General features: G+C 40.6%; 3 protein-coding genes across 6 annotated transcripts in view; 1 reads left to right on the plus strand and 2 right to left on the minus strand.

Moving 5' to 3' along the window:
- Positions 1 to 6,254, minus strand: part of zmat3 (zinc finger, matrin-type 3) — a 20,465-nt gene extending 14,211 nt beyond the window's left edge. Inside the window, exons 1-2 of the mRNA XM_039600798.1 lie at positions 6,202 to 6,254; positions 530 to 762 (exon numbers count right to left, since the gene is read on the minus strand). Of these exons, the coding sequence (XP_039456732.1) occupies positions 530 to 653 (124 nt within the window). The 5' untranslated portion in view covers positions 654 to 762; positions 6,202 to 6,254. The remainder of the gene's footprint in view (positions 1 to 529; positions 763 to 6,201) is intronic.
- On the plus strand, positions 1,572 to 26,487 carry pik3ca (phosphatidylinositol-4,5-bisphosphate 3-kinase, catalytic subunit alpha). The gene is made up of 26 exons (XM_031733796.2): positions 1,572 to 1,958; positions 2,363 to 2,437; positions 7,806 to 7,912; positions 8,146 to 8,314; positions 8,605 to 8,731; positions 9,067 to 9,276; positions 9,666 to 9,760; positions 9,857 to 10,012; positions 10,869 to 11,114; positions 11,466 to 11,551; positions 12,136 to 12,241; positions 14,393 to 14,545; positions 14,676 to 14,810; positions 16,904 to 17,028; positions 17,662 to 17,743; positions 17,970 to 18,134; positions 18,411 to 18,514; positions 18,648 to 18,819; positions 18,943 to 19,049; positions 19,132 to 19,253; positions 19,637 to 19,715; positions 19,867 to 20,037; positions 20,212 to 20,329; positions 20,962 to 21,113; positions 21,221 to 21,383; positions 21,528 to 26,487. Exons 3-26 carry the CDS (start codon positions 7,857 to 7,859, stop codon positions 21,633 to 21,635), a joined length of 3,207 nt encoding a protein of 1,068 aa, XP_031589656.1. The 5' UTR covers positions 1,572 to 1,958; positions 2,363 to 2,437; positions 7,806 to 7,856; the 3' UTR covers positions 21,636 to 26,487.
- kng1 (kininogen 1) overlaps positions 26,267 to 27,257 on the minus strand; it is a 5,471-nt gene continuing 4,480 nt past the window's right edge. For 2 of the 4 annotated variants that reach the window (XM_031733798.2, XM_031733797.2), the window contains exon 9: positions 26,267 to 26,992. In XM_031733798.2, the coding sequence (XP_031589658.1) occupies positions 26,675 to 26,992 (318 nt within the window). In that variant the 3' untranslated portion in view covers positions 26,267 to 26,674. The remainder of the gene's footprint in view (positions 26,993 to 27,257) is intronic. The other 2 variants (XM_031733799.2, XM_039600782.1) reach the window with 2 other exon arrangements.

Consider the following 27,257-nt stretch of genomic DNA (forward strand, 5'->3'; position numbering starts at 1 on the left):
TTCGAGTCCCCTAAAACCAGCCAGCAAAGCCCGCTATTACAGCGACTTTGCAGGTCCAGGGAAGAAACACTTTCCGTATAATTGCCACATGTCACCATCAGCTGTGCAGAGACTCAAGTAAAGGAGCCCACAACGATTATTTCGCTTGTTCTCACAGACAGCGGTGCTCGAGATAGAAAACTAAGCATTACATTAAGGTTTCGCATATTTCAAACCTGGAGTGTTCGTGGATGAAGCGATTCGGAGCTCTCCTGTAGTGCGAGAGACCACAAGAGTATCGACAACCTCAGATTTTGCATCGCAGCATCCATGCTCTATAACCTGAACAGAATGGTGGCTCCTGTACCCCCCCTCACACCCGCCGGCATGACATTAGGATGATGACAGCAGCACCAGGGCAACCGGCTTAAACATCCTCGCTATCATATGCAAATGTCTCCGATTAGATTTTTCTCCATCCTCGCATATATGCGCATGAAAACTGCTGACAGTCAGAGGGCAGGACCTGTCTGGACCAGCCTCTCCTTACCTGGTAATCGGGCGAGATAATGGCTGCTGTCACCGTAGCTGACAGGCGCCGAAGTGTAGTTTCTGCAGTATTCTGCACTCTGGTAGTACGCGGCATCCCCGCTCTTAAGCTGCAGCGCCATCATCGCAGGAACATCCCTCTGCCAACTTCTCCTCTCCAAAAAACCGGGCAGCCAGGCAGGATGACAGTCCCTACCAACGCTCAGACGCCGCGGCTCTCACCCGAGGGGTGCCCTAGAGAGGAGAGTGGAAATTCAGAAGGCGACACCAAGCGAGAAAAAGTGCTAATCCTTGACTTACATGCCAGATGTGCGGGTGGTTTCACATTAAACATCAGCAACGATGTTCTTATTCTGTAAACTAGATTTTAAAAAAATAAACCCTGCCTGGATTCCCCTAACCTCCCCTCTCCTTCTTGGTACAGTCCATTTCCGATGCCACTGCTGCTTCTCTGCTCCTTAACATGGGTGGCAATCAAGACACATTGTATAACTATGTTACACCTCTGTGATACACTCAGATCACCCCTGCTGGCAGAGAAAACAGTCGCACTAACCCTGGCATTAAAAATACGAATACGATGTACAAATAAAACATAAACAATTATTAGTTTTATTAATAATAATTATAATGGCAATAATAGTGTTTTGCTTGTTTGTTTTATGTCAACAATCATACTATCATCGCTCTCTCTCTCTCTCTCTCTCTATATATATATATGGTTTTGTTTTTAGATTTTTTTTTTCTAGCTATTTTGTTCTAGCTTTTTTTTAGTGTTCTGACTTCCGCTCCCTGTAGATGAAAATTATGCCTCTGGTCCACTTTGTAAAAACAAAACAAAAAAGTGTGAGGCACGCCCACAAACACACTAATTTGTCCTATTTTTGTAACTCACTGCGACGATGTAATGCGATTGTCTAATAGGATCTGTTTTGTTGTTTGAAATGTAAGTGAGTCACACGCCTCATACCACAAATATATGACACCGATAAATCCCACGCAGTTTCACTCTCGGTGCGTGTTTGTGTGTGTGCGTGTTTGTGTGTGTTTCATGGGAAGGGAGGAGGGCCCTAGACAGACAGCGTGGCTGCATTGTCGCAGCAGCAAGACAACTTGTCCAGTCGACCAGCAGTTTAGCTGGTCATAACATCCTCAGGTGGAGTCCCCCTGACCGGACAGGCAGGTCTGTCTTTACTTACTGTGCGGCTTATCATTCAAAACAAAAGCGAGCTGATTGTCAGTGCGGGGCTGCTGTCACGGATAGCTGGCGCAGAAGCTGACAGACGGATAACAGTCTGCTTTGACCGGCGCCGGGAGCCACCGTTGGGAACCGGAGGGGTTGGCTAGCAGGAAGGCTAGCTAACTGGCATTAGCCGGGGGAAGCCTTTCAGCGCACGAACACGTCGCTTTGTTGACGCCAAGCCATATGGGTAGGTTCTTACATTAAATTAGCTATATCTGCACCCTTCATTAGACACACGACCCGTTCTTTATATTGGGAATATATATTTTCCCCAACACGGCTCACTATTAGCTATTAGCTAACGTTAGAAGAAGGGGGCTAACATTAACCATTTCCAGTCTGCTGTACATTAGTCGAATGATAATGTTTGTAGTTCCTCAGAGGCGGAATGGTTATAAACGCTGTTATCGAGACTGTGTAATTGTTTTATTTATAGCGTGAAACGGTGTAAAGTAGTTGTCATCTCTGAGCTGTCATTCCCAAACACAGTGTTAGCTAACCTGCTGCTAGGCAGTGTGAATCACTCGAATTGCTGCTGATGCAGGCTGTGTGTTGTTGTTTGTGTCATGATTTTCTCCTCAAACATTTCAGTGACAACGTGAAGATGGATTGAAACATGAAGGGTGGAACTGCCCCATCATCCAAATAGGAGGGCGTTTTTCTAAGGTATGTTTCACATTCATCTCCCTGTGTCTCAGTCTTCTGTTTACTGTCCAGCAAAGACGCTTTATATAGTAATATATATAGTAATATAGTCATGTCTCCGGTAACTGATAGTTGAATCGGTAAAGCTCACTCTGTAGACTGAGGAAACTAGATGTCAATCACTGTTTACCAATAGCTTCCTTTGTTTTGCAGTGTGGTGCAACTGGCCAAACCTAGTGTTAACCACAGAGCTATTGAGCTGATTGTTGTAAAGACCGAGCATATGTTTGATCTTGCCAGCCTGCTGTGGCTAGCCCACACATCTATTGTATAGTTGTGACAGTATTCAAAGCAAGCTTGTGTCTAGGCCAATGTTTCCCCTTGCCCCACATCCTGTGTTGTGAAGGAGCTTCCTCTTTTGTCCTGAAGTGCTTAGCTGCATCCTGATCAGGGTTACAGATCGCAGAACTGCTCAATGGGTGGTTTGTTCTTACTCAGGGTTTTCTATTTTAGCTTGTTTTTGTACATATTCGTGGTGCAGTTCTTTGTAAACAGAGTTTGCCGTTTTCCTTTCTTGTAAACTAGCAGGCCTTTTTTTTTCTCTCTGTCACAAACCTTAAGTTGGGCAGAGAACTTCAAGCAGCTGTAGCATTACTCCATTCAGGGGGTTTCCCCTGTTTCTACTCTTGCTCCTCATATTTTATAACTTTGATCATGTCGTCCCTTGAATAAACTAGGGCAAAAGGCAACTGGGTGTTTGCAGTTAGGGCTTCTCAAGTGTAGAATTGCCTGCCTGTGGAACTCCAGCTTGCTTCATCAGTATAGTGTTGTTATAAATTTACTTGCAAGTTTTCAGTTTTTAAGTTAGCCTTAATTTGTTCTTAATAATTGAATCACACTTGAATTTATTTATGACACTGCATTTGGGACATGCACGGCTCTATTTTAAATTGATCTGAAAATTATCTTGTCTTCCTCCACTCACCGGTCATGGCAGATGCCTACCCCTTTCTTAGCCTGGTTCTGCTGGAGGTTTCTTCCTGTTAAGGAGTTTTTCCTTCCAGTCAATGTATTATTGTAGGCTTCTTTATCTTACAAGACCCTGGTTTTTTTAATTTGGATTTTTTTTATTCATAGAATTTGGATTTTTTTTATTTTATTGTATGACAGGTATGTTTTGTATGTTTTTTTTGTTTTGTTTTTTTACAGCAGTGCTGGTTTGCAATTGGTGCAAAAACATAAACCTGTCATTTAGCTCTCCAAATTTCCAATTGGTATCATACATTGAAAAAGACGGGGGGCGGGTGGGGGGTGGTGAGGGGTGAATGTGTTGATAAAGACCTCCACAATTAAACTCTACCTGCATGTTATGGATATTTCCTGTGGTGTCCTCCCAACAACTCAGACCCTCAGTACATTTCCAAAGTCAGGCACCGAAAACCATCTTGCCTCACTCACACCATGTGATCTAGACCCCAAGAGAAATCCTGTTGCAGGCCCAGGCGCCTATTGGGTAGGGCAGTGGGATGTAATGGCAATATTGGTATTGTAAAATTAGATCAAAGTATTGCCTGATAACTCCAGTCTGATGCTCTTTGCAGCTATCACAGGCTCTATTAGCGTTTAGTGTCATCACATTCCTTAATTCTAATTCTTTTAGAATAAAATGAGCAGTAACAGCTGCTACCTGCTTGACCAATATTTTTTTTTTTTCTCAGTGAAAAAATTCACTCTTCCTACTTTTTCGAAATACTAATTAACTTAACGTTTTAATAACATTTTTTCATAAAATATAATTTTTTTTCCATGTAGATAGGTTTTTTTTTGTTTTGGGTTTTTTCTCTCTTGTTCTACTTTTTCCTGGCTCAGAATGGCTCTGTCTATGCCTGATGTAGTATTTGTGTTGGCTGACGTAAGTGGCACTCGTCTACAGTTCACAATGGGTCTCATTCACTAATATGTGCATGGAAATGTTCTTACCCTGCACAAAAAATGAGGCGCATGCAAAATCACCATCAGATTCATGGCACGTGTGCACCAGCCAGTTTTGTTCTTACAACTCTGTTTGTGTTAGTGAATCAGATTGATTCCAAATCCACAAGCTTATGCTGCTGCCTGCAATTTGCATACTATCTACATGCTGCTACGTTTCTCAGTTTATAAAGAAATAAGTTTACATTTAAGTGAAGTGGAGGGCAGTGGCAGTGTTGTGCAGTAATAGAGAAGCCAAGAAAGGAGAAGAAAATCTACTGGATATTTTTTTGGATTTTTTTTTTCTTTTTTTAATGCGACACCCAAGGTGAACTAATGGGGATGCTGAATATCCTTTCCCTTGAGACACTCCCTGTGGCTTGGGTAAATTAAGAAAAGTTTGGACATCAGTGTTGATATAAAAAAATAAAATAAACTGATGTAGGACATGAGTAGCTGATCCGTTGGCCCAAAATGAAAATCTCACTGCAATGCTTAAAATAAAAAATCCAGATTTTCCAGTGTCGCTCAGCAAATATAGTAATTTTGAATGAATTGTTTGTATTCTTAATTCTGAAATTTTCGTAAAAGTATATATATTGTATCTGCCGAGGGAAGGAAGACCCTTTGCATAGAGGAGTCTCAAACACTGTTCTTTTTTTCCACCTTCTTTTGATTTGCTTTTGGAAAGACGATGATTCAAACTGTGTTTTTGGTTGCTTTAACTGAATCTGAACAAATAGGTCAACAATGGGTCACCTGGCTTTCCTTAGCCATTGACTGAAGAAAACTAAGAGTTTTGAGCACAGATTGACCATTCTAACCTTAAGCTGACCATGGTGAATGTGTCTGAGTGGCTTGGGTGCAGTTACTATGCAGTCATCAGATTTCCGGTCTTATAGTAAGTATTGATGTGGATGTGTTCAAATGCAGGGTATAGGCATCTTGTTACAGGGTGCTACAATTTGATGATTTGTGAAAGTGGGATAGAAGACATACAGCATAGCATTGTTATTTTTAGGGTTGTGGTGAAAGTCTTTGGCTGGATTTGATCTCTGCCTTAGAGAATCAAATAGACGCTCAACCTTCCTGGATTCCGGGATTTTTGTCAATGAAGTCTGATGGCCTTGAAGAAGCTGTTCTATTGTAACAGGTATCACAAAGGTCTGGTAAGGTTATTGTTGCTGATCCCTTCCATAGTAGTACATTGCTTGGTGTCTGTGCTTGTAGTTCTGTCTATTACGTACCCTTTATAGTCTTAATATACTGATTATAGGGGTATCTCATATAACTCCACTTCAAAACATCTCTACTAACCCTTTCAGGATAGCAAATGGTAACCCAGGCAGAAGTTTGACTTGCTAACAAATGGACTGGAAATTTTACAAGGTGATGCTCTAAATATAGGAGAGTGTAAGACTGGAACAGTGATCAGGAAATGTGACTGAATCCAAACAAAGGTTGTCTCCATGACATTGCTAAACCAAACAGACAGTATTTGAGTAAAAATGTATTTTCTTGTGATGGCAGGGTGGAAAACCAATGTGACAGATAGTGCTGGGCGATATGACGATATATATCGTGTGGACGATAGAAAAGTTTCTATCGTGCCATTTGTCTTCTATCGTTTCTATCGTTTCTAACCCGAATTTTACAAATTATTACATAAAATATATCATTAACCCTTTAAAACCGGTCGGAGCAGGCAAACTCCGTTTTCCCTAACTATTTTTAAATCCCTGTAGAACTGTAACCACGTAAGGTAGCGCAATAATGGTTTTTTTTGCATATGAAACGGTAGGAGTTGTACTTACATCTTATTCCATTAGCTTGCCCTAGGTCACGGTTTCCTTCCACATATAGCTTTGCAAAAATTGCATAAAAAGCACTTCCAGCAACAAAAACATAATATTCCAGACTTGCAGCAACAAAAACATAATATTCCAGAAACAGGCTTTGCCGATCCGATCAGCTGTTCATAACACTTCCTACGTTGGAATATAACTCAGCGCGAACTATCGCATGTCCGCCATTACATGTCCGAAACCGGAAGTGATGTCATTTTCGCGGAAAATGTAGTTTTTTAAGCTTCAAAGCCTATGTTGGTGTTTTTAAAAGTCATGTTTGACTTTATGTTCTTCTGTATCGTTTCTGGGATGCTTAGAAGTCAAATTACACTGCTGTAAATCGTTTATTTTGATGCACATGCTGTGTTTTGCAAATTTGCATTTATTTATTTTCATTTTCCTGTAGTATATAAAAATTTGTGTATCTCAAAATAAAACTATGAAGACACTCAAAATAAATCAATTTTAAGATAAGCTCTGGTGGACTTGGTTCTATGGTAGGTCTTAAAGGGTTAAATAGCCTGTGCAAATATATTAATGTTGTCTTCTCACTTTACATACTCTTAACTTTATGCAAGAGAAAATAAAGTATAAAAAAATGACATTTTTCACAAAGAAACTCTGTCTTGTTGTTTTGCAACATGGTGCTGCTTTACATGCACCCGGATTTGCGACATGCTTTACAGTAACTCAAAACAAAGACTGCACCCTCTCCACTCGCTGTTTAAAGACTGCATACTTTCCAGATGACCACAGGTCAGGTGGTATATCGTGATATATATCGTTATCGTGATATAAAATCATTCATATCGTGATAAATATTTTTTCCATATCGCCCAGCACTAGTGACAGAAGTGTTACTCCAAATTAGCTTCATGTATAACAACATAGATGTTTAAAGCTGAATAATTTAATATTTTAGATTATTCTTGCTTTGGGTAAAGGCTATATAGAAATCAATTTTTGAAAATATGCTTTATGGGTCTTTGTGATCAACTAGTAAACATTTGTCTATAGTAATGTTGTCTGTAAGGTAAATCTCTATTTTTAAAAAAACAACAAAAAAACAGTTATGCCGGTAATAGACTCTCAACTGACAAACTGCTACAGTTTTTGCACATGCTGTGTGTGCTGCGCTCACAGAACTAGTTTCAGCCCTGCTTTAATGTGGTTGATCGAACATGTTTGTTCTCTGTAACTCACTGAGCACAGCTGAGCCTAAACCACAGTGACTTGGAAGTAAAGCAGATTGAGCAAGCACTGCTGGCAACCATTCAAGCAGATGTAGCTCCTGTTGGGCCATAACTCAACAAATTTCATGCATTAAAGTGCTTAATGGAGTGTTTAAAGTCACAATGAACAATGCTTTGGGTTACCTTGTCTATGTTGCTCATACGCCTTTGAACAAGATTTGCCAGTTGGTCATGTTTTTGACTTGATATATTTCATGAACAAATACATCATATAAACTGTATTGAAGCACTCTAGTTGTTTTGATTGGTGTCACCATTGCAACTTGAGCTGAACAGAATTTCCTGTTATTTGCACTAATGAGTGTTGCTCTTTTTCAGGTTGCGCTCTGCAGCTTATCTGTGTAACTGAGCTGGGAGACAGAGAGAAAGATGCCTCCCAGGCCATCCTCAGGGGAGCTATGGGGCATCCACCTGATGCCCCCCAGGTATGACATGCTGGATTGTTCTCTGAAAAGAAATGAAGTTGCTATCACTGTTGTGCACAGAAGCACTTTATTAGCTCTTTAATTTTCTTTATTGGAAATAAAAAAAATAATTATATTAGTATGTATTTCTTTTGTAAATGCCATATCCAATTCCCAAAGAAAGCGTAAGTTGCGCAAAGTAAATAGTAATGTTGAACATGAACATTTTGTAATGATGATGGGCTCTTCTGCAGGATTCTGGTGGACTGCCTGCTGCCCAATGGGATGATTCTGACCCTGGAGTGTCTCCGTGAGGCCACGCTCATCACCATCAAACATGAGCTGTTTAAAGAGGCCCGAAAATATCCTCTCCATCACCTCTTACAGGAAGAGACATCCTACATCTTCGTCAGCGTTACACAGGTGAGAACTCTCACTCAGTTGAATATCTAAACTCTCTAAATCTGTGTTCCAGTTTTGTGAAAATTACAGGGGGAACCCACTTTGTTTTAATCGGGTGGTTTTACAAAAAAAATAAACGTTCATCTTTATTCAGGACCTTTAAACACATTTGTGCTTTTCTGAAACATCCATTTTACACCTATAGAGAGACTGCTGGCTACCACAACAGTTCATTGTTAGCTTTCATGAAAAAAAATAATAAATGAAAATGGAATATTGAACGCAGCCCCTTGTTTTTTCCGTTCCTACAGGAAGCAGAGCGGGAGGAGTTCTATGATGAAACCCGGAGGCTGTGCGACCTCCGACTCTTTCAGCCTTTCCTCAAGGTCATTGAACCAGTTGGCAACAGAGAGGAAAAGATCCTCAACAGAGAGATTGGTGAGAGTTTCTTTTTATTCGTTAAGTAATGACTGTGCTTCAACATTGTTATTAAAAATAAATAAATCAATGATAAGTCAATGCTCACAGAATACAATATAATATATCATATAGAATATCTTTATATGTGTCTGTTAAGTTAAAAGAAATCTAAGTGTAGCAAAACAGTCAATTTTAAGTGAGTATTTTTTTTCCTGTTTACTACTGATTGTTGATAAATCAAAAAGAGTGTGAAGATGCAATGGTCTGTGAATTTTGTTAGGAGGCAAGCTAAAAAGATTGTCTGATGACTTTTGCTAAAACTTTTAAGCCATTTCTTGTTTCTGTTCTGTTAGGTTTCGCGATTGGTATGCCTGTGTGTGAGTTTGACCTTGTGAAGGACTCTGAGGTTCAGGACTTCAGGAGAAACATCCTGAATGTTTGTAAAGACTCTGTGGAGCTGAGAGATGCCAGTGGGCCCCACAGCAGAGCGCTGTACGTTTACCCACCTAATGTAGAATCAACACAGGAACTTCCCAAACACATCTATAGCAAACTGGACAAAGGTAGGCAAGAACTTTTGTCAGTGATCCATATTTTTTTCTTTTATTTTCTCTAGGGAAAAACATTTTGAAAATGCAGGGCTCATATGTTGGTTGTTTTTTTTTTTAAAGAACATTATACATAAAGAAAGCTTTTACATGTGGAATAAAAAAACAAAAACAAAACAGGAATCTAGTGGGCATTTTAATTTTCATTGGTTAATGTAAACTATCCGGTCTAATGATTTATCTATAGCAGTCATCAGGTTTATGTAAGTGGTGTAATGCTATTATATTAGTCATAGTACTCAGATGAATATCCTAACCCTTACGATAGTTAATTTTGTTTTGTTTTTTTGTCAGTGCAATGGAAAGGTGTTTTATTGATCTATTTTTGTCTCTTTTTTTGGTAGGTCAAATTATTGTTGTAATATGGGTGATTGTTTCTCCAAATAATGACAAGCAAAAGTACACACTGAAGATCAACCACGACTGTGTGCCTGAACAGGTAAGATACCTGAGCAGTGTGTATACCAGCCATACAACAGTCCAGTAATAAATAATACTCACCACCTTTAATATCTGCATGTATGATGCTGTGCAGGTGATTGCAGAGGCTATTCGTAAGAAGACACGAAGCATGCTGCTGTCCCCAGAGCAGCTAAAGATGTGTGTTCAGGAATATCAGGGTAAATACATCCTCAAAGTCTGCGGCTGTGACGAGTACCTGCTGGAAAAGTACCCCATCAGCCAGTACAAGGTAAAGAGGCATACTGCACAGGTAAATTTGACACAACACTGAGGATCCCAGCTGTGCACACAAACAGCCATGCAATTACGTAATGATGAAAAGCTGGACTTTCCGATATGTCCAATATTCTTTATCTTAACTCACTGTTTGCTGTGTCCCTCTCTCTCTCATAACTATGTCCAAAAAATACAGTTTATTGAACAGTTTCTTTTTTTTTCTACCCAAATCCTCATCCAGCAAACTTCTATGGGGGAAAAGTCCTGGCTGATTGCAGCCACACACACCTAGAGGTGCAACCTGGGCTTTCAGTCAGTGAAATTTGCCCCTATAGGGATGCTAGCAACTTTATCCTGCAGTGATAACACTGTGTGGACTGTGATCGTTCGACAGTTTCTTGTAAACCTTGAGGAGTTTTTTATCAAAAGTTTAATCATTTACGAACATGCTACAAGTTAGTATTGATCTACTTGCATTGTTACTAAGCCACAATAGAACAGACACTTTTTTTTTAATTAAAAAATTCAGAGAAAAATGGTCAGAGAGAGAAATTAAATGTTTTTTCTTTTGTTTGTTTTTGCATGTCAGTCTAGAAACGTATTGTAGATATGTAAAATGTGTCCATTACTTGCAAGCATTCCAGAACATTCCCATAAAAAATGTTTCAGAAACATTCCTTTAGAGAAAAAGTGAAAAATCCAGAAACGTGCCATTTTCTTTTTTCCCTTTGCAGTTCCTGGAAAAGGACCAGTTGACATCATAGGTTACACCTTGACACTGTGAAACTCTATCAGCTCAGTAGCTCTGTGTAGACACTCTACTAACTGTCCTTCTCTGCGTCATTCCCCGTCTCTGTCTCTCCCTCTAGTATATCCGTAGTTGCATCATGCTGGGCAGGATGCCTAACCTGATGCTAATGGCTAAGGACAGCCTGTACACCCAATTGCCTACAGATAACTTCGTCATGCCGTCATATTCCCGACGCATCTCCACGGCAACATCGTATATGAATGGGGAGGCAGCTGCCAAGTCTCTGTGGACCATCAACGGGACTCTACGAATACGAATCCTGTGTGCCACCTATGTTAACGTCAATATACGGGACATAGACAAGGTGGGGCCAGCTCAAGTGTGAGGGCTGACCTTTTTGTTACCAGACAAACCACCAAAGAACAGAAGTTACATTTTTGCAGTTGACTTAGCCATTGTTACATAAGTACATGAACTGAAACTAAGAATTGCTTTTGAGTAGTTTCATATGACAGTTTGCAACATCTTACCATTACTTACATCCTGTTAGCAGTCATTGCTGAGATCTGGTGTGAACAGTGGTTCTCTGTAAGGGGGAAAGCAGCTCTCATGTTGATTTGTGGAGTCCCATTTGTGAATCTATTGAAACTGCCAGATTATTTTTCTTTTTTAACTCTCCTCTTTGATGTATTTTGCTTTCCCTCTCTATTTATAGATATATGTGAGGACAGGCATTTACCATGGAGGTGAACAGATGTGTGACAATGTAAATACACAGAGGGTACCCTGCTCTAATCCCAGGTAATTGACCAGCCTCTCAGTTCACTATGTTGAACCTTAAATGGAAACCTCAGCAGTCGATGGTGACAGTCAATTTTTGTGCCAGATAAAGAAAATGAATCCTGCTTTAATTCACTTTTGTGTTTTACTGAAGTTTCCCTGTAGACAGTCTACACTGCTCATTTACATTAAGCAGTTGGAGGCAGGAGGGTAAGTTAACAGTTTAGCGCAGGATAGTAACATTAAACTGCCAGATTATGTTACTGTGAATGCTGTGTTGGTCCTCACTCGCTCTCAAAGTAAAAGAAAATTATTTAGATGAATATATGGTGGAGCCTTTGTGTATTAAAACAAAGACATCTGACATTTGTTTGTGTATTTAAACATTGTTGCTTAAAATATACTGTGACCTCAGTGAGAGGTGTGCCATTGTAATGTGTGTGAGGATTCATTTTTCTCTGAGATAGAACCTGGAAATAGTTTGGTAGGTGTTAGAGATTTTTTTAAGACCCTTTTTGGAATATAGCTTAAGATGCACCTGAGATTTTATTGTTCTTATATATGGAATATATGGACTTTTCTAATTGCTTTCATTCTTGCTACAGGTGGAATGAGTGGCTTACGTATGATATGTACATCCCAGACATCCCCCGTGCTGCCAGACTCTGCCTTTCCATCTGCTCTGTCAAGGGCAGGAAGGGAGCCAAGGAGGTAGGAACGAACTCCAAAGCTCTGCTTGAGTTCATCATTGAAAGGAAATTGGCTTGCAAAAATAGAGAGTGTCAGTTGGTTGTCATTGTTACGCCTTTTAGTTGGTATTGGTAAAATTGTAAAATTCCATTTTCAGTGAAACTTTAATAACCTGGGTAGTTTGAGGTATTTCTGATGATTAAAAATGATTTAAAATGGACAGTGAATCTCTTGCAAGGCCATAATAAAGGATATATGTATTCTTTTTAAAGTGGTAAATGTCAGTAGGCACCTATGTAAATGTATTGGTGGCTTGTGTGTGAGCGTGTAATCATATCTTTGTGGGGACCAAAAATTGGAAGTTTACTATACTTGTGGGGACCAAAATCAAAATGTGCTGTTGCTGTCAGGGTTACAATATGGTTAGGGTAAGTGGCTAAGGAGAGCATTATGTCAATTAGATGTCCCCACAAGATATGAATACCCGACGTGTGTGTGTGTGTGTGTGTGTGTGTGTGTGCTTGTGTATTTGTGTGTGTGTGCTTGTGCATCATGAATGAACCTGCTGTGCCCTGTGTGTCAGTTTGTCTGAGTATATGTGTCCACAGTAAATGGAAGCTGTGGTATCATCTTTGGCTCTGTTTAATTACTAATCAGCCGTGGGCACTGTGGTGGCAAAAAACATCAACAGAAAGACAATCGGCTGGAGGGACTTTTCCATTCCATGGGGGCGATCGTGGCTCAAGAGTTGGGAGGTCGCCTTGTAATCGGAAGGTTGCCGGTTCGAGCCCCAGCTTGGACAGTCTAGGTCGTTGTGTCCTTGGGCAAGACACTTCACCCATTGCCTACTGGTGGTGGTCAGAGGGCCCGGTGGCGCCAGTGTCCGGCAGCCTCGCCTCTGTCAGTGCGCCCCAGGGTGGCTGTGGCTACAATGTAGCTTGCCATCATCAGTGTGTGAATGCGTGTGTGAATGGGTGGATGACTGGATGTGTAAAGCGCTTTGGGGTCCTTAGGGACTAGTAAAGCGCTATACAAATACAGGCCATTTACCATTTACCATTCATATAATAGGTGTAGGCATGTGGTGAAAAGTGCTAGTTATTCTCACATCACTCACATCAGAGTAACATAATAACAGTGTTTTTCCAAGCTGCAGAATGACCTTTTCTTGATGCTTGCAAAGTGGCATTAAAAATGTTTATACATTTTGTTTACACCACATGGTGTCTGTGTTTAGGGTGTGGTGTAAAACTGGCATGGGTCTGTTTTTGTGCATGTGGCCAATATACCATACTTGCTGATTTTTCTTTCATTTTTCCATCTCCTTCTGATGGAAAAGTTGAAGGAAGAGATAGATGTGTGTATGAGTGTGTGAAGTGTGTCCCAATGGTGGATAATGTAACACACGCCTGGGGTGAGTCCCGTCTCTTGTTGTGCCAAGTTAAGTTGAGGTCAGGTTAGCGGATGCTTTTTCATGCCCCACCTGAATTAAAGATAAACACTCCTTTTACAGCAGCCCATTGTTCCACAGCTTACTATAAATAGGTCCATTTTGACTGGCTGTTTGCATGTTGTAACTCTATCTGTCACTCTCTCTGTCATCTGGCTCAACTGCTGCCCTGTAGTGAAAATTCACTGTGAAGATCAAGATGTTATCAGAAACATTTTACTAGCCTTTGTCAGGCAGCTTTGATGGGAACGGTATGGTTAAATACATTGTTACTGAATAACAAAGATAATTTAACCACAGTTCCATTAAAATAAGTATCAACCACATTCACTTACATATACTTAACCTTTCAGAGTTAGCAACTGTGGCCATTATTTCATTATAGTTATGAAGGCAATTTAAAAGCATCCACCAAAGAGCATCACTTTTGTCTCTCTAACCAAGAATGAAACCTAACCTTTGGTCTGGGTGCCAAGGAGCCCGCCCAGCCCGTACAGAGTTTCAACAGCATGGATGATATATTACCAGTTTTAAGGCTCACTGGACCAAGTGTCTTAGTATCCTGTCTCTTGTCTGAACCCCTTTGTGGGCCAAGTTTTCTCACTGTATCAGAATTGTATTTAGTTTTATGTGACGTAAACTTTAGTCAGAGTTGTCACGTGTTAAATATCTCTGTGATTTGAAATAATATACATGCTCTTTGTGTTTGTCTTGTTTCCCAGGAGCATTGTCCACTAGCATGGGGTAATGTCAACTTGTTTGATTATACCCACACGCTGGTGGCCAACAAGATGGCTCTGAATCTCTGGCCTGTCCCCCATGGTCTTGAAGACCTCCTGAACCCCATCGGAGTCACTGGGTCGAACCCAAATAAGGTATTTGCATATAACATCTTGTCAATAAATGTAACTAACAAAACAAATAACCAAACTGTAACCACAAAATGAAGAATACGAAAGTATTTAGTTTTGTAAAAAATATTTTTTAAAATCTTTATTTTTCCAGGAAACACCATGTCTAGAGCTGGAGTTTGACCACTTTAGTAGTCCTGTCAAATACCCAGACATGAATGCAGTGGAAGATCACGCAAACTGGACCATCTCAAGGGAACTAGGCTTTAACTACAACCTCTCAGGGCAGGTAATATAAAACTGTAAAAAAATGTGTTTAGCTAACTTTAAACCAACACACCTGGTTGCACATAGGGTCCCCACAGCCTTTATATAAGTAAATGTCCAAACTTATTTCTGTGACCAGCATGAGTCTTGCAGGTGTGAGCTCTGTAAAGCTGGTCAGGAATATAAGAACTATTAACCCCACTGTACTGGTTACAGGCAGTTGTGAATTTGCAAAACGGACATATACTTTAGTTACATTAATATTAAATACAATAAAATATTCACTTTCAGATACACACTGGCAAAACATTTATTTTGCAGTTGGCAGAGTTCAAATATTTGCTTTCTTTTAATATGGCTTATACATAATACTTGTATGTAGATTGAGATATTGAGTCATTTGTTTAAAAGGTCAAAGGTCTGTGCTTTATTGTACTGAGATCAAATTTCTCAGGCCACATTTGGAGGTTGGCTGGGCCACAAATAAGTGCTGTCTTGTAGCACAGTATACCCAAATGTGTCTTAGGTTAAAATGGAGTAAAGCATGCTCAACAGACCAGGCATGGAAAGACGATTGCTGCCGCATACAGGCCTGACTTTAGCATGTGCCTTTTAAATGTTCAAGTAAAATTTTGAAATGAGCTCCAATAACATGGATGTGGACATTTTTTCTAATGCTGGGTGTGAATTGACGCTCTAGGAGGTGTCTGTTTATGATTGGCTCTCCAAAGATCCCTGTTAATTCCAGGTATGAACAGAGCCTTTGTTGTGATCACATGATCCTCACACCATGTAGTATGAGTTGAGCATTCCTCACATTTGATACACACATCATGAATAACTTAGCACATCACCTCACACTATTCACGTCTGCTCACATGCCACAGTGCAAGCACAGATATGTGCGTTGTGCAAGGCGTGCCTTTAGCTCTAAATATAGTTGGGCGTTATTCATGTCTGTGTTATGTTGGTGTGCAAAAATTCAGTTTATCTCCACAAAATAGTGCTGCCTTTAGCAAAACATTTGCATGCATTTATCATTATTGGCAGCACAGACGCAATTAGGACAAATTATTTTGATGTCAGTTAGGGTTTTCCACTGTGTGAGGGGTTGGTCATGTCGAGCTGTGCTGTGAACAGCTGTAGTCACAAAGTGCTAATGAAGCCCCACTAACTCTTCACTGTCAGAAAACTGTAAACCCACTGAACTCCAAATACACACAGAAACATGCGACAAAAAGCCCACAGTCCACTCCCCCCCTTCAGTTTATTTTGGACATTTATGGAAAAAAAAAAAAAATCACTGCTGACTAGATTAAACTTGATTAATTCAGTTATTTCCAATACTTTGCAAGGCGCAGTGTAAGTTAATGTCTTTATTTATTATGACGGTGAACATGATGGCGTGTCTTATTTGATTTCTATGTGAGAGAAAACCGTGACTGATGTGTTAAAGTGACAGGTTATTGGAGTTACTGTGCCATGTGAGAGGATGTGAACAGTGTGAGCTCATGTTTTATTCATGATATGCGTGTCAAGTGTAATAGCGCCCGTCTTGTGCTATGTGATATGACGTTAATATCTCTCATCCAGAAAAAGAATGAGTTGTCTGCGGTATTTATTAAGGATGTTTGTTAATGACTGGACGAAGGGTAAAGCCAGTTTCCAACAAATTTCATGCTTGTCTTATGAATGTGATGAAGGAACGAAGAGAAAGCTTTAATTCAGGATTAGAGTTCATCGTTGGGGTCGTATACAAGTCTGAGTCTCAAGATAAATATACACTGTCTGTGGTTGTGCCGTGTTCCAGCTGCACTCCAACTCTGTCTCAGTGTTTAGTAGAAACATTTCACAACTAATCTGTCATTTTGGAGCTGTGCCTCTAAAATATTCTGTTACTTTTCAGACTTTTTCTTGTTTTACAAGCATAAAAACACAATCATAGTTCATTTACACATGGAGCCACAGTGAATATGATACATTTTTGTTTTGTTTGCTGGTGTTGTTGTGAAGGTATTTTATAACCGCGTTAATAGCTTGGTAATTGCTGCTACCGTGTTGAATCTAATGTAAAAATGTAGTGTTTGAATGTGTTTTATTTCTGGTATGTTTTAGAGCAATCGAGTGGCCAGAGATCACGCCCTCACAGAGAGTGACACCGAGCAGTTGAGACAGCTGAGTAACAGAGACCCTCTGTCAGAAATCACTGAGCAGGAGAAAGACTTTCTCTGGAGACACAGGTACCCTCTCAGCCAGCAAATATGGCACTACAGTGGTTTACTGCGTACTTTATTTAGGGCCAATGCTTCCATAGCTACATTTAAATGTAGAGTAGCCACTTTTCCATTAGTACTAACTGGGATCGACTCACCATGGTTTGCCACAATTTTTACGGATTTTCCATTAGGTCAGTTGGTACCAGGTACTAAAATGTGTTGTCGTCATACTGCGTGCAACCAATTAGCTGGTCAGTGGCGTCACTCGATGAGTCATGAGAGTGTCTCATTCATGAAAATCAAAACGGTCATTTTTTTAAACCCAGCAACGAGGGAAATGGCTACAACAAACAACACTGTGGTCCCGGAGTCTGACAAAAAGCCACAGACCGAGCAGAAGGTATATTTTTGCCTTGATGTCCACCTTTGTTGTAGCGTTCATCACAGGACTCTCTTCCACGTTGCTATAACAACAACTGCACAAATTAGGTGGAACTCAATTGTATTGGAAAACAAGTTGATCCAAGGCGAGTTGTCGCAAGCCATGGTGAGTCGTTCTGAGCAGGTACTAATGGAAAAGGGGCTTAAATGTAAAACAAAGCTGGTTATGAATGAAACTCCAGTCCGATGCACAATGTCAATCCCTTTTTTAAACAGGCACTACTGCATGAACATCCCAGAGATCCTTCCCAAGATCCTTCTCGCGGTCAAGTGGAACTCCAGAGATGAAGTAGCACAGGTAATTTCCTGCCACATAATTGTCTATTCCATCTCAGACAAAGAATATCCAAAGATGTTTAGTTTATGTACACAGATTGAAAGTAGTTTTGAAAATTGTCACTTACTTTGTACAAAGCATTTCTTTGCATAATCACCAACTTGTAAAAACAAAACAAAACACGCTTTTCATTTAAGTGTGTTACTAATGAACACAGCTTCATAATTCTTGTTTTGCCTGTTTCCAGATGTACTGTCTGTTGAAGGAGTGGCCGTCTATCCGTCCTGAGCAGGCCATGGAGTTGCTGGACTGTAACTATCCAGACCCCATGGTCAGGCACTTTGCTGTACGTTGCCTTGACAAATACCTGACTGATGACAAATTGTCCCAGTACTTGATCCAGCTTGTACAGGTAGGTCCAGTCAAGTGTTGGATCTGTTGAATTTTAAGAAATGATAAATGGAAAAACTGGGGTCAAAAGGAAGACACCAAGTATGTTTGGAATCTCATTACTGGAGTTCCTCCTTTCAGCCTGTGTGTTTTTGTTCGTCCTGTTCTTCTTTGCTAAAGACTTTCTGGTCTGTAATGCCTCAGGTTGTATTTGGTGTTCAGTGTACAGAGACCCCGTGGTGGGAAGGCATCAAGGACTCCTTCTTATTCTTTTCTTCCAATCTTTCCTCTCTTCTAGGTCTTAAAATACGAGCAGTATCTTGACAATCCCCTGGCCCGTTTTCTCCTCAAAAAGGCCCTGACCAATCAGAGAATAGGACATTTCTTCTTCTGGCATCTCAAGTGAGTCAGCATTCAGATTACTGTTTGTTTTTGTTACATGTACCTTCCTTTCACTGTATCCCTCCAGAAGGCTTAAAAACTTATCTTTCCTCTCTGCTTCTCTCTCATTTTTCTCTATGTGGCTGTGTTGCAGGTCAGAAATGCACAATAAAACAGTGAGCCAGAGGTTTGGGCTGCTGTTAGAGGCTTACTGCCGTGCTTGTGGCATGTACCTAAAACACCTCAGCAGGCAAGTAGAGGCCATGGAGAAGCTCATAAACCTCACTGACATCCTCAAACAGGAGAAGAAGGATGAGACGCAGAAGGTAATGATTAGGACAACACATGTCAGAACTACTGCTTACAGTATAAGGAACATGCTGTGGAACTGGTTCCTCATCTGTGTACATTTTGGCTTTTTTGTGGTTGTGCATGTGTCTCTCATGCAGGTTCAGATGCGGTTTCTTGTGGAACAGATGAAGAGGCCAGACTACATGGATGCCCTGCAGAACTTTACGTCTCCTCTAAACCCTGCGCATCAACTTGGAAACTTGAGGTCAGAAGCAAGAGATTATTTTGTGTGTGTGTCCGTGTGTGTGTCTGTTCAGTAACTTGAATCTTTTTGAATTTGTTTACAGGTTAGATGAATGCAGGATTATGTCGTCAGCAAAGAGGCCTTTGTGGCTGAACTGGGAAAATCCCGACATCATGTCTGAGATGCTCTTTCAGAACAATGAAATCATCTTCAAAAATGGAGATGGTAACGCTAACACACAGAAAAAGTCATTTACACTGACGACACTTTGAGCAACACTGCCAAATTTCCATTAATATATTTTGAGAAAATCAGTGGAAAGCTTTTAACGACTGCCTACATTTTTGGATGTCTCTCGGTCCTCCTCCTTTTGTGATAGCTGTGTGAGAACTACTCACACTTTGTGGTTTGTTATATGAAGGCTGCAGCATGTTTGGACGACCCTGTCCTTAATGTTACTGATAAGAGCATGCAGTTTCCTGGCGAGCTTTGTCTGTTATAATTGGAATAATTCATCCTTATATTGTGTACTTGTTTCATTTGTAGGTATCCAAGGATGCAATTAACTGTTTCTATTGTGTGCTTGTGTGTGCGCATGTGTGTTGTAGACTTGCGCCAGGACATGCTGACATTGCAGATTATTAAGATCATGGAGAACATTTGGCAGAATCAGGGACTGGACCTACGGTACTACTTTCTTTCTCTCCTGTTATTGCTTTGTGTGTGTGTGTGTGTGTGTGTGTGTGTGTGTGTGTGTGTGTGTGTGTGTGTGTGTGTGTGTGTGTGTTATCCTTGTGACCATGCATTTGGCTAAGAAGAAAATGTGTTTTGTCTTCAGGATGTTGCCCTATGGCTGCTTGTCATTAGGAGATTGCGTGGGTCTCATTGAGGTGGTTCGCAACTCCCACACCATCATGCAGATTCAGTGTAAAGGAGGCTTGAAAGGGGCACTGCAGTTCAACTCGAATACTCTGCATCAATGGCTCAAGGACAAGAACAAGGGCGAGATGTGAGTTCTGTCCTGATACTTTGTGCAATGTCTCTATTTGGCACTAGTGAGCAGAGTCCGATAGAGAACTTTTACTTTGTGGATAGACATTATTTGATTCGATTTTAGCCATGTACTAATTTGTAATTTCTCTTTACAAATCCAAGTTAATTGTGTGTTTGTGTGTTTTTGCAGGTATGACATGGCTGTAGATCTGTTCACAAGGTCTTGTGCTGGCTACTGTGTAGCTACATTTATCCTTGGGATAGGAGACAGGCACAACAGCAACATTATGGTCAAAGATGATGGACAGGTGACTTGAATTTGCACACATATGTAGTAGGGCTGGGCGAAATATTTTAACAGCGTATATGTCGAGAGAGACAAATATGTCAGGAAAGGCATCCTGGTACGTTTTAACATCCATATTAACCGGGTCTCATCTAGCCTTCCTTGTCTGGAGGGGAAGAGAGATGTGGTTTTAATGTTATTTGAACTAGGTCTTTCTTTCCTTTTCTGGGACGCAATATTTGGTATCGGGACACTTTAAGTCTGATTTCAGTAACTTGGCATCCATTTTAACAGTGGCTGCAGCTTTGTGCAGCTGCTTTGTGGCTCTGTGTGTAACTCAACAAACTCAACAAAGAGTTCCTCATTTTCCAGAACAGGGGCTGGCATGGCCACTTTCCTTAATGCCAGAGTTACACTGGAGACAAACAATTGATGGAAACAGTGGAACAATCAGAGTTATTGTAATGAACTTGCCACTGTCAGTCAAAGCGACTTTGGTGCATCAAGCTGGTCATAAACCAGCAATATGATGGTATCAGACCATTAACAGTTAATGCAGTCTGTGATAAATTGCAAAAATCACTAACTTGGTGCTGGATTTAACCTCAGAGGAAGTTTGCTTGTTAGTTACAGACTTTATTTGTTATTCTTTAGTTATTTCATATAGATTTTGGCCATTTTCTGGATCATAAGAAAAAGAAGTTTGGCTACAAAAGAGAGCGAGTGCCCTTTGTTCTGACACAAGACTTCCTCATCGTCATCAGCAAAGGATCCCAGGAGTGCGCAAAGACCAAAGAGTTTGAAAGGTACTCTAGTAATGTGTTTGTGTTTTTGTTGTCTGGTCACTTCCGCAATACCATACAAATGTATAAGAAGATTCACTTTTGTTAATCAAAGTCTGCAATCACTTTAGGTTTCAGGAGATGTGTTATAAAGCCTACCTAGCCATCAGGCAGCACGCCAACCTCTTCATCAACCTGTTCTCCATGATGCTCGGCTCTGGCATGCCTGAGCTGCAGTCATTTGACGACATTGCCTACATTAGAAAGACGCTGGCACTGGAGAAAACCGAGCAGGTAAAAGTGGCCGTTCTCTAACCATGTTTTGTTCTTTTAAAATCTTGTCAGCCCCACATTTGGCTTTCTTAAACTTCTGAATATGTGTTTTGGATGGTTTGTTTTCTAATCTTTTATCTTGTATTGTTTTTCTTCATGGTGCAGGAGGCGCTGGACTATTTCATGAAGCAGATGAATGATGCTCACCATGGAGGGTGGACCACCAAGATGGACTGGATATTCCACACAATTAGACAGCATGCACTAAACTGATGCTGCAGACAAACCCAATCCAGCAGTCCCAGCATGGAGTACGTCACTCAGACGCAGCAGAGTCTTTCAAGGCTCTTCTCGTTTACAGCAGACACCACAAATGGCTCCCTGAGGATGGACGCTTGCAGCTTGATCTGTTTCTTCTTTACAGCATTTTTCTTTTTCTAAACGAGGTTCTTGTGTTTCTATGTTTTTGGGGTTTTTGTTTTTTGTTTGGTCTTGATGATGCCGTCCGAGTATCCACTGCCTGTTTCAGGGTCTGCATGGGAGCATTTTCCTGTTGCTGTGGAGGTGTACCCACCATGGCTATTATGCTTCCTCTGTATTTTTTTTTTAAACCACAACAGGAACAAACTGGGCAACCAAGGAAAATCTTATCCTTTTACTCCATTGCTCAACGACAGAAAACAAAACCCGGAAAAATGAGTGTAAAAATGACATTTTTGCCAAGGTATAAATGTAGCCACACAGTTCAACCTGCTGCCCCCTCTGCTGTATTAGTGCTGCACACTCTCTCCACCCAGAATGGAGGTGGTGGAGAAACTTCTTCTTTTTTTTTTTTTTATATTTTGTCACCCCTGAGGAGCTATTTGGCACAAGACATAGTCTAAATTAGCTGCGGTTAGTTGTACAGTACAGGATAACTGGTGCATGGGAGCCTTTATGATGTCTTCCCCCATCTTTGTGGTGAAGTCGCCCCTTCGCAGATGATTTGGACTTGTCTCTCCTTCCTTTGAACTCCTTGTGTGGAAACGTCAAGGTTGCAAATCTGCAGGAGAGTCTTTGAGTTGTTTTGCACGGCTCTGCGGCCCTCCACCCTCCACCCTCCACCCCAAACAGCCTCATTGAGTCAGCACTTCACCCCAGAGATGGTGGTGCAGCTTTAGACTCTTGCATAAACTTCAGGGTGATGATGCCTCTCCATCAAAAAACAGCACTTAGAGAATAATATACAGATTTATTATGACTTTTTAAATTTATTTATGTATCTAGTTTCTTTCAGTTTCAGCAAAAGGCAAAACCTGAACTTGACTCTTCAGAAACACGGTATTTTTTTTTTCATTGTGTGTGTGTGTGTGCGCGCGTGTGTTTGTGTGTGTGTCTGTAAATATAATTGAGGTTTAAGCATCTGTGTTACATGTTTGCAGCTTCACACTACCACCAGTGCTACCGCTTACCCCTGTTACTTTACCCCTGAATTTTCAATTTTGTCATATTCACAAAGTAAGACTGATGTTGTTGTTTTGGGGTTTTTTTAAGCTTTTTTCCTCATGTTTACCATCTAATTTGGCCTTACCCATTTCGTTGTGGCTAGTTTACAGCCCTACTTGGGATAACTTGTTAAATGATGCAAAATGGAAAGCGTTAAAGTGCCAATCTCACATTTGAATAATGGGACCTATATTAAGCCTCTGGCTTTTTTTTTGTGTGTGTGTTTTTTTTTTTGGCAAGCAGAGGCCCAGGGGAATGTCAAGTCTTCCTCTTGATTAAATGCCTTGGCATCACAGCACAACACTGCACACTGTTGAGCCCTACAAACTCTGCCTAAGCAAACCGTGACAGCACTAAGTCAAAAAGCATGGCAGGCTTAGAGAATGATTTGACCGCCTTAGCGGTCCTTTTGACCTTGTTAGACTGGCCGGTCTCTCATTAGAAAGTTGCTAAAATGTTGAAGTATATTTTAAATTGTGTTTTTGAAACGTTTGATTCAAGCCTTGCTGTCTTTTGCCAAGTGGAGACACTGAATTATGTTGGTTTTGTATTTTTGTTTTTGTTTTTTTACATTTGAAAATCACAGTGAAATAGTAGCATGAGTGTCTCAAAGGGGAGGTTAGTTACGAGATGAAGTCCTCAGAAATTCAGCTGGAATTCTCTTAAATGCTTGAACAGCGTCAGCAGATATAGGATCGACTCCATCAGTTGTGTCGTTTATCCAGGTGGCAGAAAATCTATTGAAAGATGAAAAATTTAAACAGATTGTTTGCACTTTGGGGCAGCTTGGGGTCATGTGATTGGCACAATGAATATTCATATTAATGCTCAGTTTGTGTGTACAACCCAAGACGAGAAAAAAAAGGTATAAAACCGTTTTGGGAGTTTTTTCGGGTGGGGGGCCTATGAGATAAGAAGAAGAAGAGTTAGCAGTGTTACGTGAAGCAGCTTGGAAACTCTTTGTTCCATAGTGTCTTTAGGGCAGGCCGTAGTTGGTGGAACTCATGGTGTGCTCTGCTAAGGAGAGAAAGTAGTATTTTACAAGAAATGGAGCCTCTCACGGTGCATGTAGGAAAGACACTTGGACACTACAATATGAGACCTGGCGTGTCCGTGGGGAAACGGTCTGCACTTTGCCGCTTCAACTGCTGATTGTATAGAAAAGCCAAAGTTGTGTTCTGTTGCGATGCGGCGCACGCACGTGCATCACATCATTGCAGCATTAATGGCTAGAATGTATTCAGCCGCTAACATTGATGACTCATCTTTTTTCATCAGTAAGGTGTTTCTATCCCTACACAGCAGGTTATCAGCACAGAACGCATTCCTTTGTTTTCTCTACGTGCCAAATCGGACAGCATCGCTGATGTCTGCAAAAGCTAATGCTTGAACAGCGTCATGCATTGAGGCATATTACAGACTTTTACAATTTAAAAAAACAAAAAAAATAAAGAAAAAAAGTTGGGGTATGCACTTAAAGAAAAACTCTAGTTCTCAATGCCTTTTTGTCCAGAAGGACTCTATACGAAGAAAGTTAGCCTAGTATGCATGTTTCTCAAGCAGCATAACAAGTATGTATGTATGTAAGATGTACATTTTGAAGCAGCATTAAGCAGTATGGATGTACAGTTACAGTCTAGCCTCTTTTCTATGGTAGGCTTCATGTGTAGTGTTCTCTTTAATATCCATGTACTCTCCAAACAAAGTGTGCGAGCGTGTGCGTGCTCCGTTCTGTACAGGTTGCAGAGCTTCATTGGCGGGCTCCAATGAAAACCCTACACTCTGTATGTATGTATGTACATGTTCCGTGTGTCTGTGTGTGATGACACTAGCAGCAAAGGTGTCTTTAAATGTTTTATAAATCATTTTCTCTCTCCTGGCTGGTTAGTGCCAGAGAAGAAAAACAAACAGACACACAAAAAATGCTGTTTTTTGCATCGTTTGCAAGGAAACATAAATGAGGGTAAACTTAGGAGCGTTTTTTTTTCTTTTTCATAAATCAGTCGTTTTACTTGAAGCACCACGAATCGAAACCACAGCTGTATTTTGTCAGTTTAGATTTGAGGTGTAGGGGTCTGTGTGTGTTGTACCGATGGCTGAAGCATTGTGTACAGGTTGCCTGTTTGACACCCTCAGTAAATGTTAGTGATGCTGCAGAAATGCATTTTCAGCTAATGAAGAACTAAAGTTGCACTTGAGTTCAAATTTTCTGAGATCAGGTGACAGCTTTGACGTCAGAGGGGAAAACGTACGGGAAAATGTGGGCGTCTTCTTTAGAGCATGCTCGTTTAAAACGTCTTCTAATCCCTCAGCTTTGGTGCTGAAGTGGTGCAGTACCTCTGCAGTAACTGTTGTTCAGATTTACAAATCATGCCATCACAGGATCAGATTTCTCTCCATTTGTTGCAGTTTAACTGTATGATTGGGTAATCTGCAGGGGACAGAGTATCACAAAGATACATCGCTGTTGTTTTGCAATCTTGCCGAGTCAGCTGACGTCAGAGATGACTGTTGGTTGTCTTTAGACCCCACGTGCCCAAAGAACCGAGAGCAGAGGGAAAATGGTTCGCTGTGTCCATAACACCAAGCAAATGTAAATGTCTGCGGCCTCTGTGAAGATTATAGTGTACTGCTTCTAATCTGAGGTGTCTCTGTTACTGTTCCTATTTGTTTACCTGGTGTTCATATTATTGTGTCCACCATCTCTATAAATGTACGGATCCCAATATTTAGAAATGAAGCAACGGCGGTCTCTCTCTCTCAGTGAATTGAACATATGTGGAGGGGTTTGAACCCCTAGACTTGCAGGGAATAAAAATATGGACAAAATATGTGACAAATTAATTATTGATCATTTCTATTCAATTTGGAGGTTCAGAAGTGTCTCAGACTGTCACACATATTGGCTACATGCTCTGTGGTTTCATGTTAAGACTTTTTCTTTGTTTTTTGGTATGCAGTACTAATATATTTCCATAACATACCATGTTGTCAGAACTCTAGCCTATACTATGAATGAATGTATGCCAGGCCAATGTATTGTTACTCACAGCCTACCTGCATGATATTGGGTGAAGCTGAATACTCTTCCTGCTGCATTTTTTTCCCCTTTTTTTATATTGTAGTCTAATAGGCAGCCATACAGACATTTATAAATGAATGCCTTAAGTTTGCTAGTTTCTAGGACAAGTTTTCCCTCACAGTAACCTGCGTTTTTATTTATAAATGTATGTTGTGTTTTGTTTTTGGCTCACTGGTCGAAGAGTAAAGGTTTGTACCCCGACTGACTGACTGACTCACTGACTGACCGACTGACTGACTCATCATCTGAGTGTTCTGTGAAGATGTACAAATAAATTTGTTAAAGATTGACCCAGCTGTGTTTGCTCTGGCACTACAAATCTTGCAAAACATGAAAATTTTCCACCAAATTTTAATTTTATTTTAAGCTTCAATGTGTAAGCATTTTATATTCACACATAAACCAGCACACAAACTGCTCTATCCTTTGATGAACTCAACTCTTTGATTCCAAACAGACATCCCTTTCTTGAGAGCCCTAAAATTAGTTCTGTCTTAATTTCAGTTTCTTTTCCTCTTTCCTCAGTTTTCTTAAGACTTACAAGCCCTAAAAAAAAAATAAAATTATTAACTGAACCCATCTGTTGTATCATTTGAAACCTGGCGTCTTACAAGACGATCATCATCCCAAAACTCCCTGCAGCAACTACAGAACTAGTCTGCAACAAAAACACAAAACAATCTGCTGGAAGAGCGTAACAAGTGGAAATTTTCTGTTATGAATCTGGCTCCCTTGAGGAAAAAAATTATGACTGCAGGTCTGTATCTTTGAAGGGTCGGGGCTGTGGAGAGGCCGCTTCTACGCTAGCCTTGGTAGAAGCTGCAGAGTGGGGAGGCTTCAAAGCTTTCCAGGGCTTGGATGGGCAGTGGAAGAGGTGGTCTTTTGCATTTGCGTCACGCAAAACTGACGGTGTGGCAGATGTGGTGTCCTCCTCAGATGACTCTTTGGTTTTAGCTGTGGTGGGGGGTTGTGAGGGTGAAGATGTAGCTGTGGCAGGGGGTTTGACTTCATACAGGAAGTGCCTGAGAGGAGACCAGCCAGGAGGACGACGCCTGGTGAACTGCTGAAGAAGAAGCAAACGATTTATAAGAAGATGGACTCTCTAATGGACCTTCCTGATCGGTGACCTCTGTGCAAAAATCTCCAGCCATACCTCAGTTGTTTATCATTTAATTCCAAGTATCTTGACTTTCTTTAATTTGTTCAAATGCTCTTGAACTGCAAATATTTCTCCAGGCTTTCTTAAGGTCAAATGTTTGGCTGCTTTTTCACTCATATTCAGTCCAGTCCTTCTACCTGATCAGTTCAGAAGAATATTCTTTCATTTG

This window comes from Oreochromis aureus, linkage group 17 (genome assembly GCF_013358895.1).
Source record: "Oreochromis aureus strain Israel breed Guangdong linkage group 17, ZZ_aureus, whole genome shotgun sequence".
NCBI classification, from domain to species: Eukaryota; Metazoa; Chordata; class Actinopteri; order Cichliformes; family Cichlidae; genus Oreochromis; species Oreochromis aureus.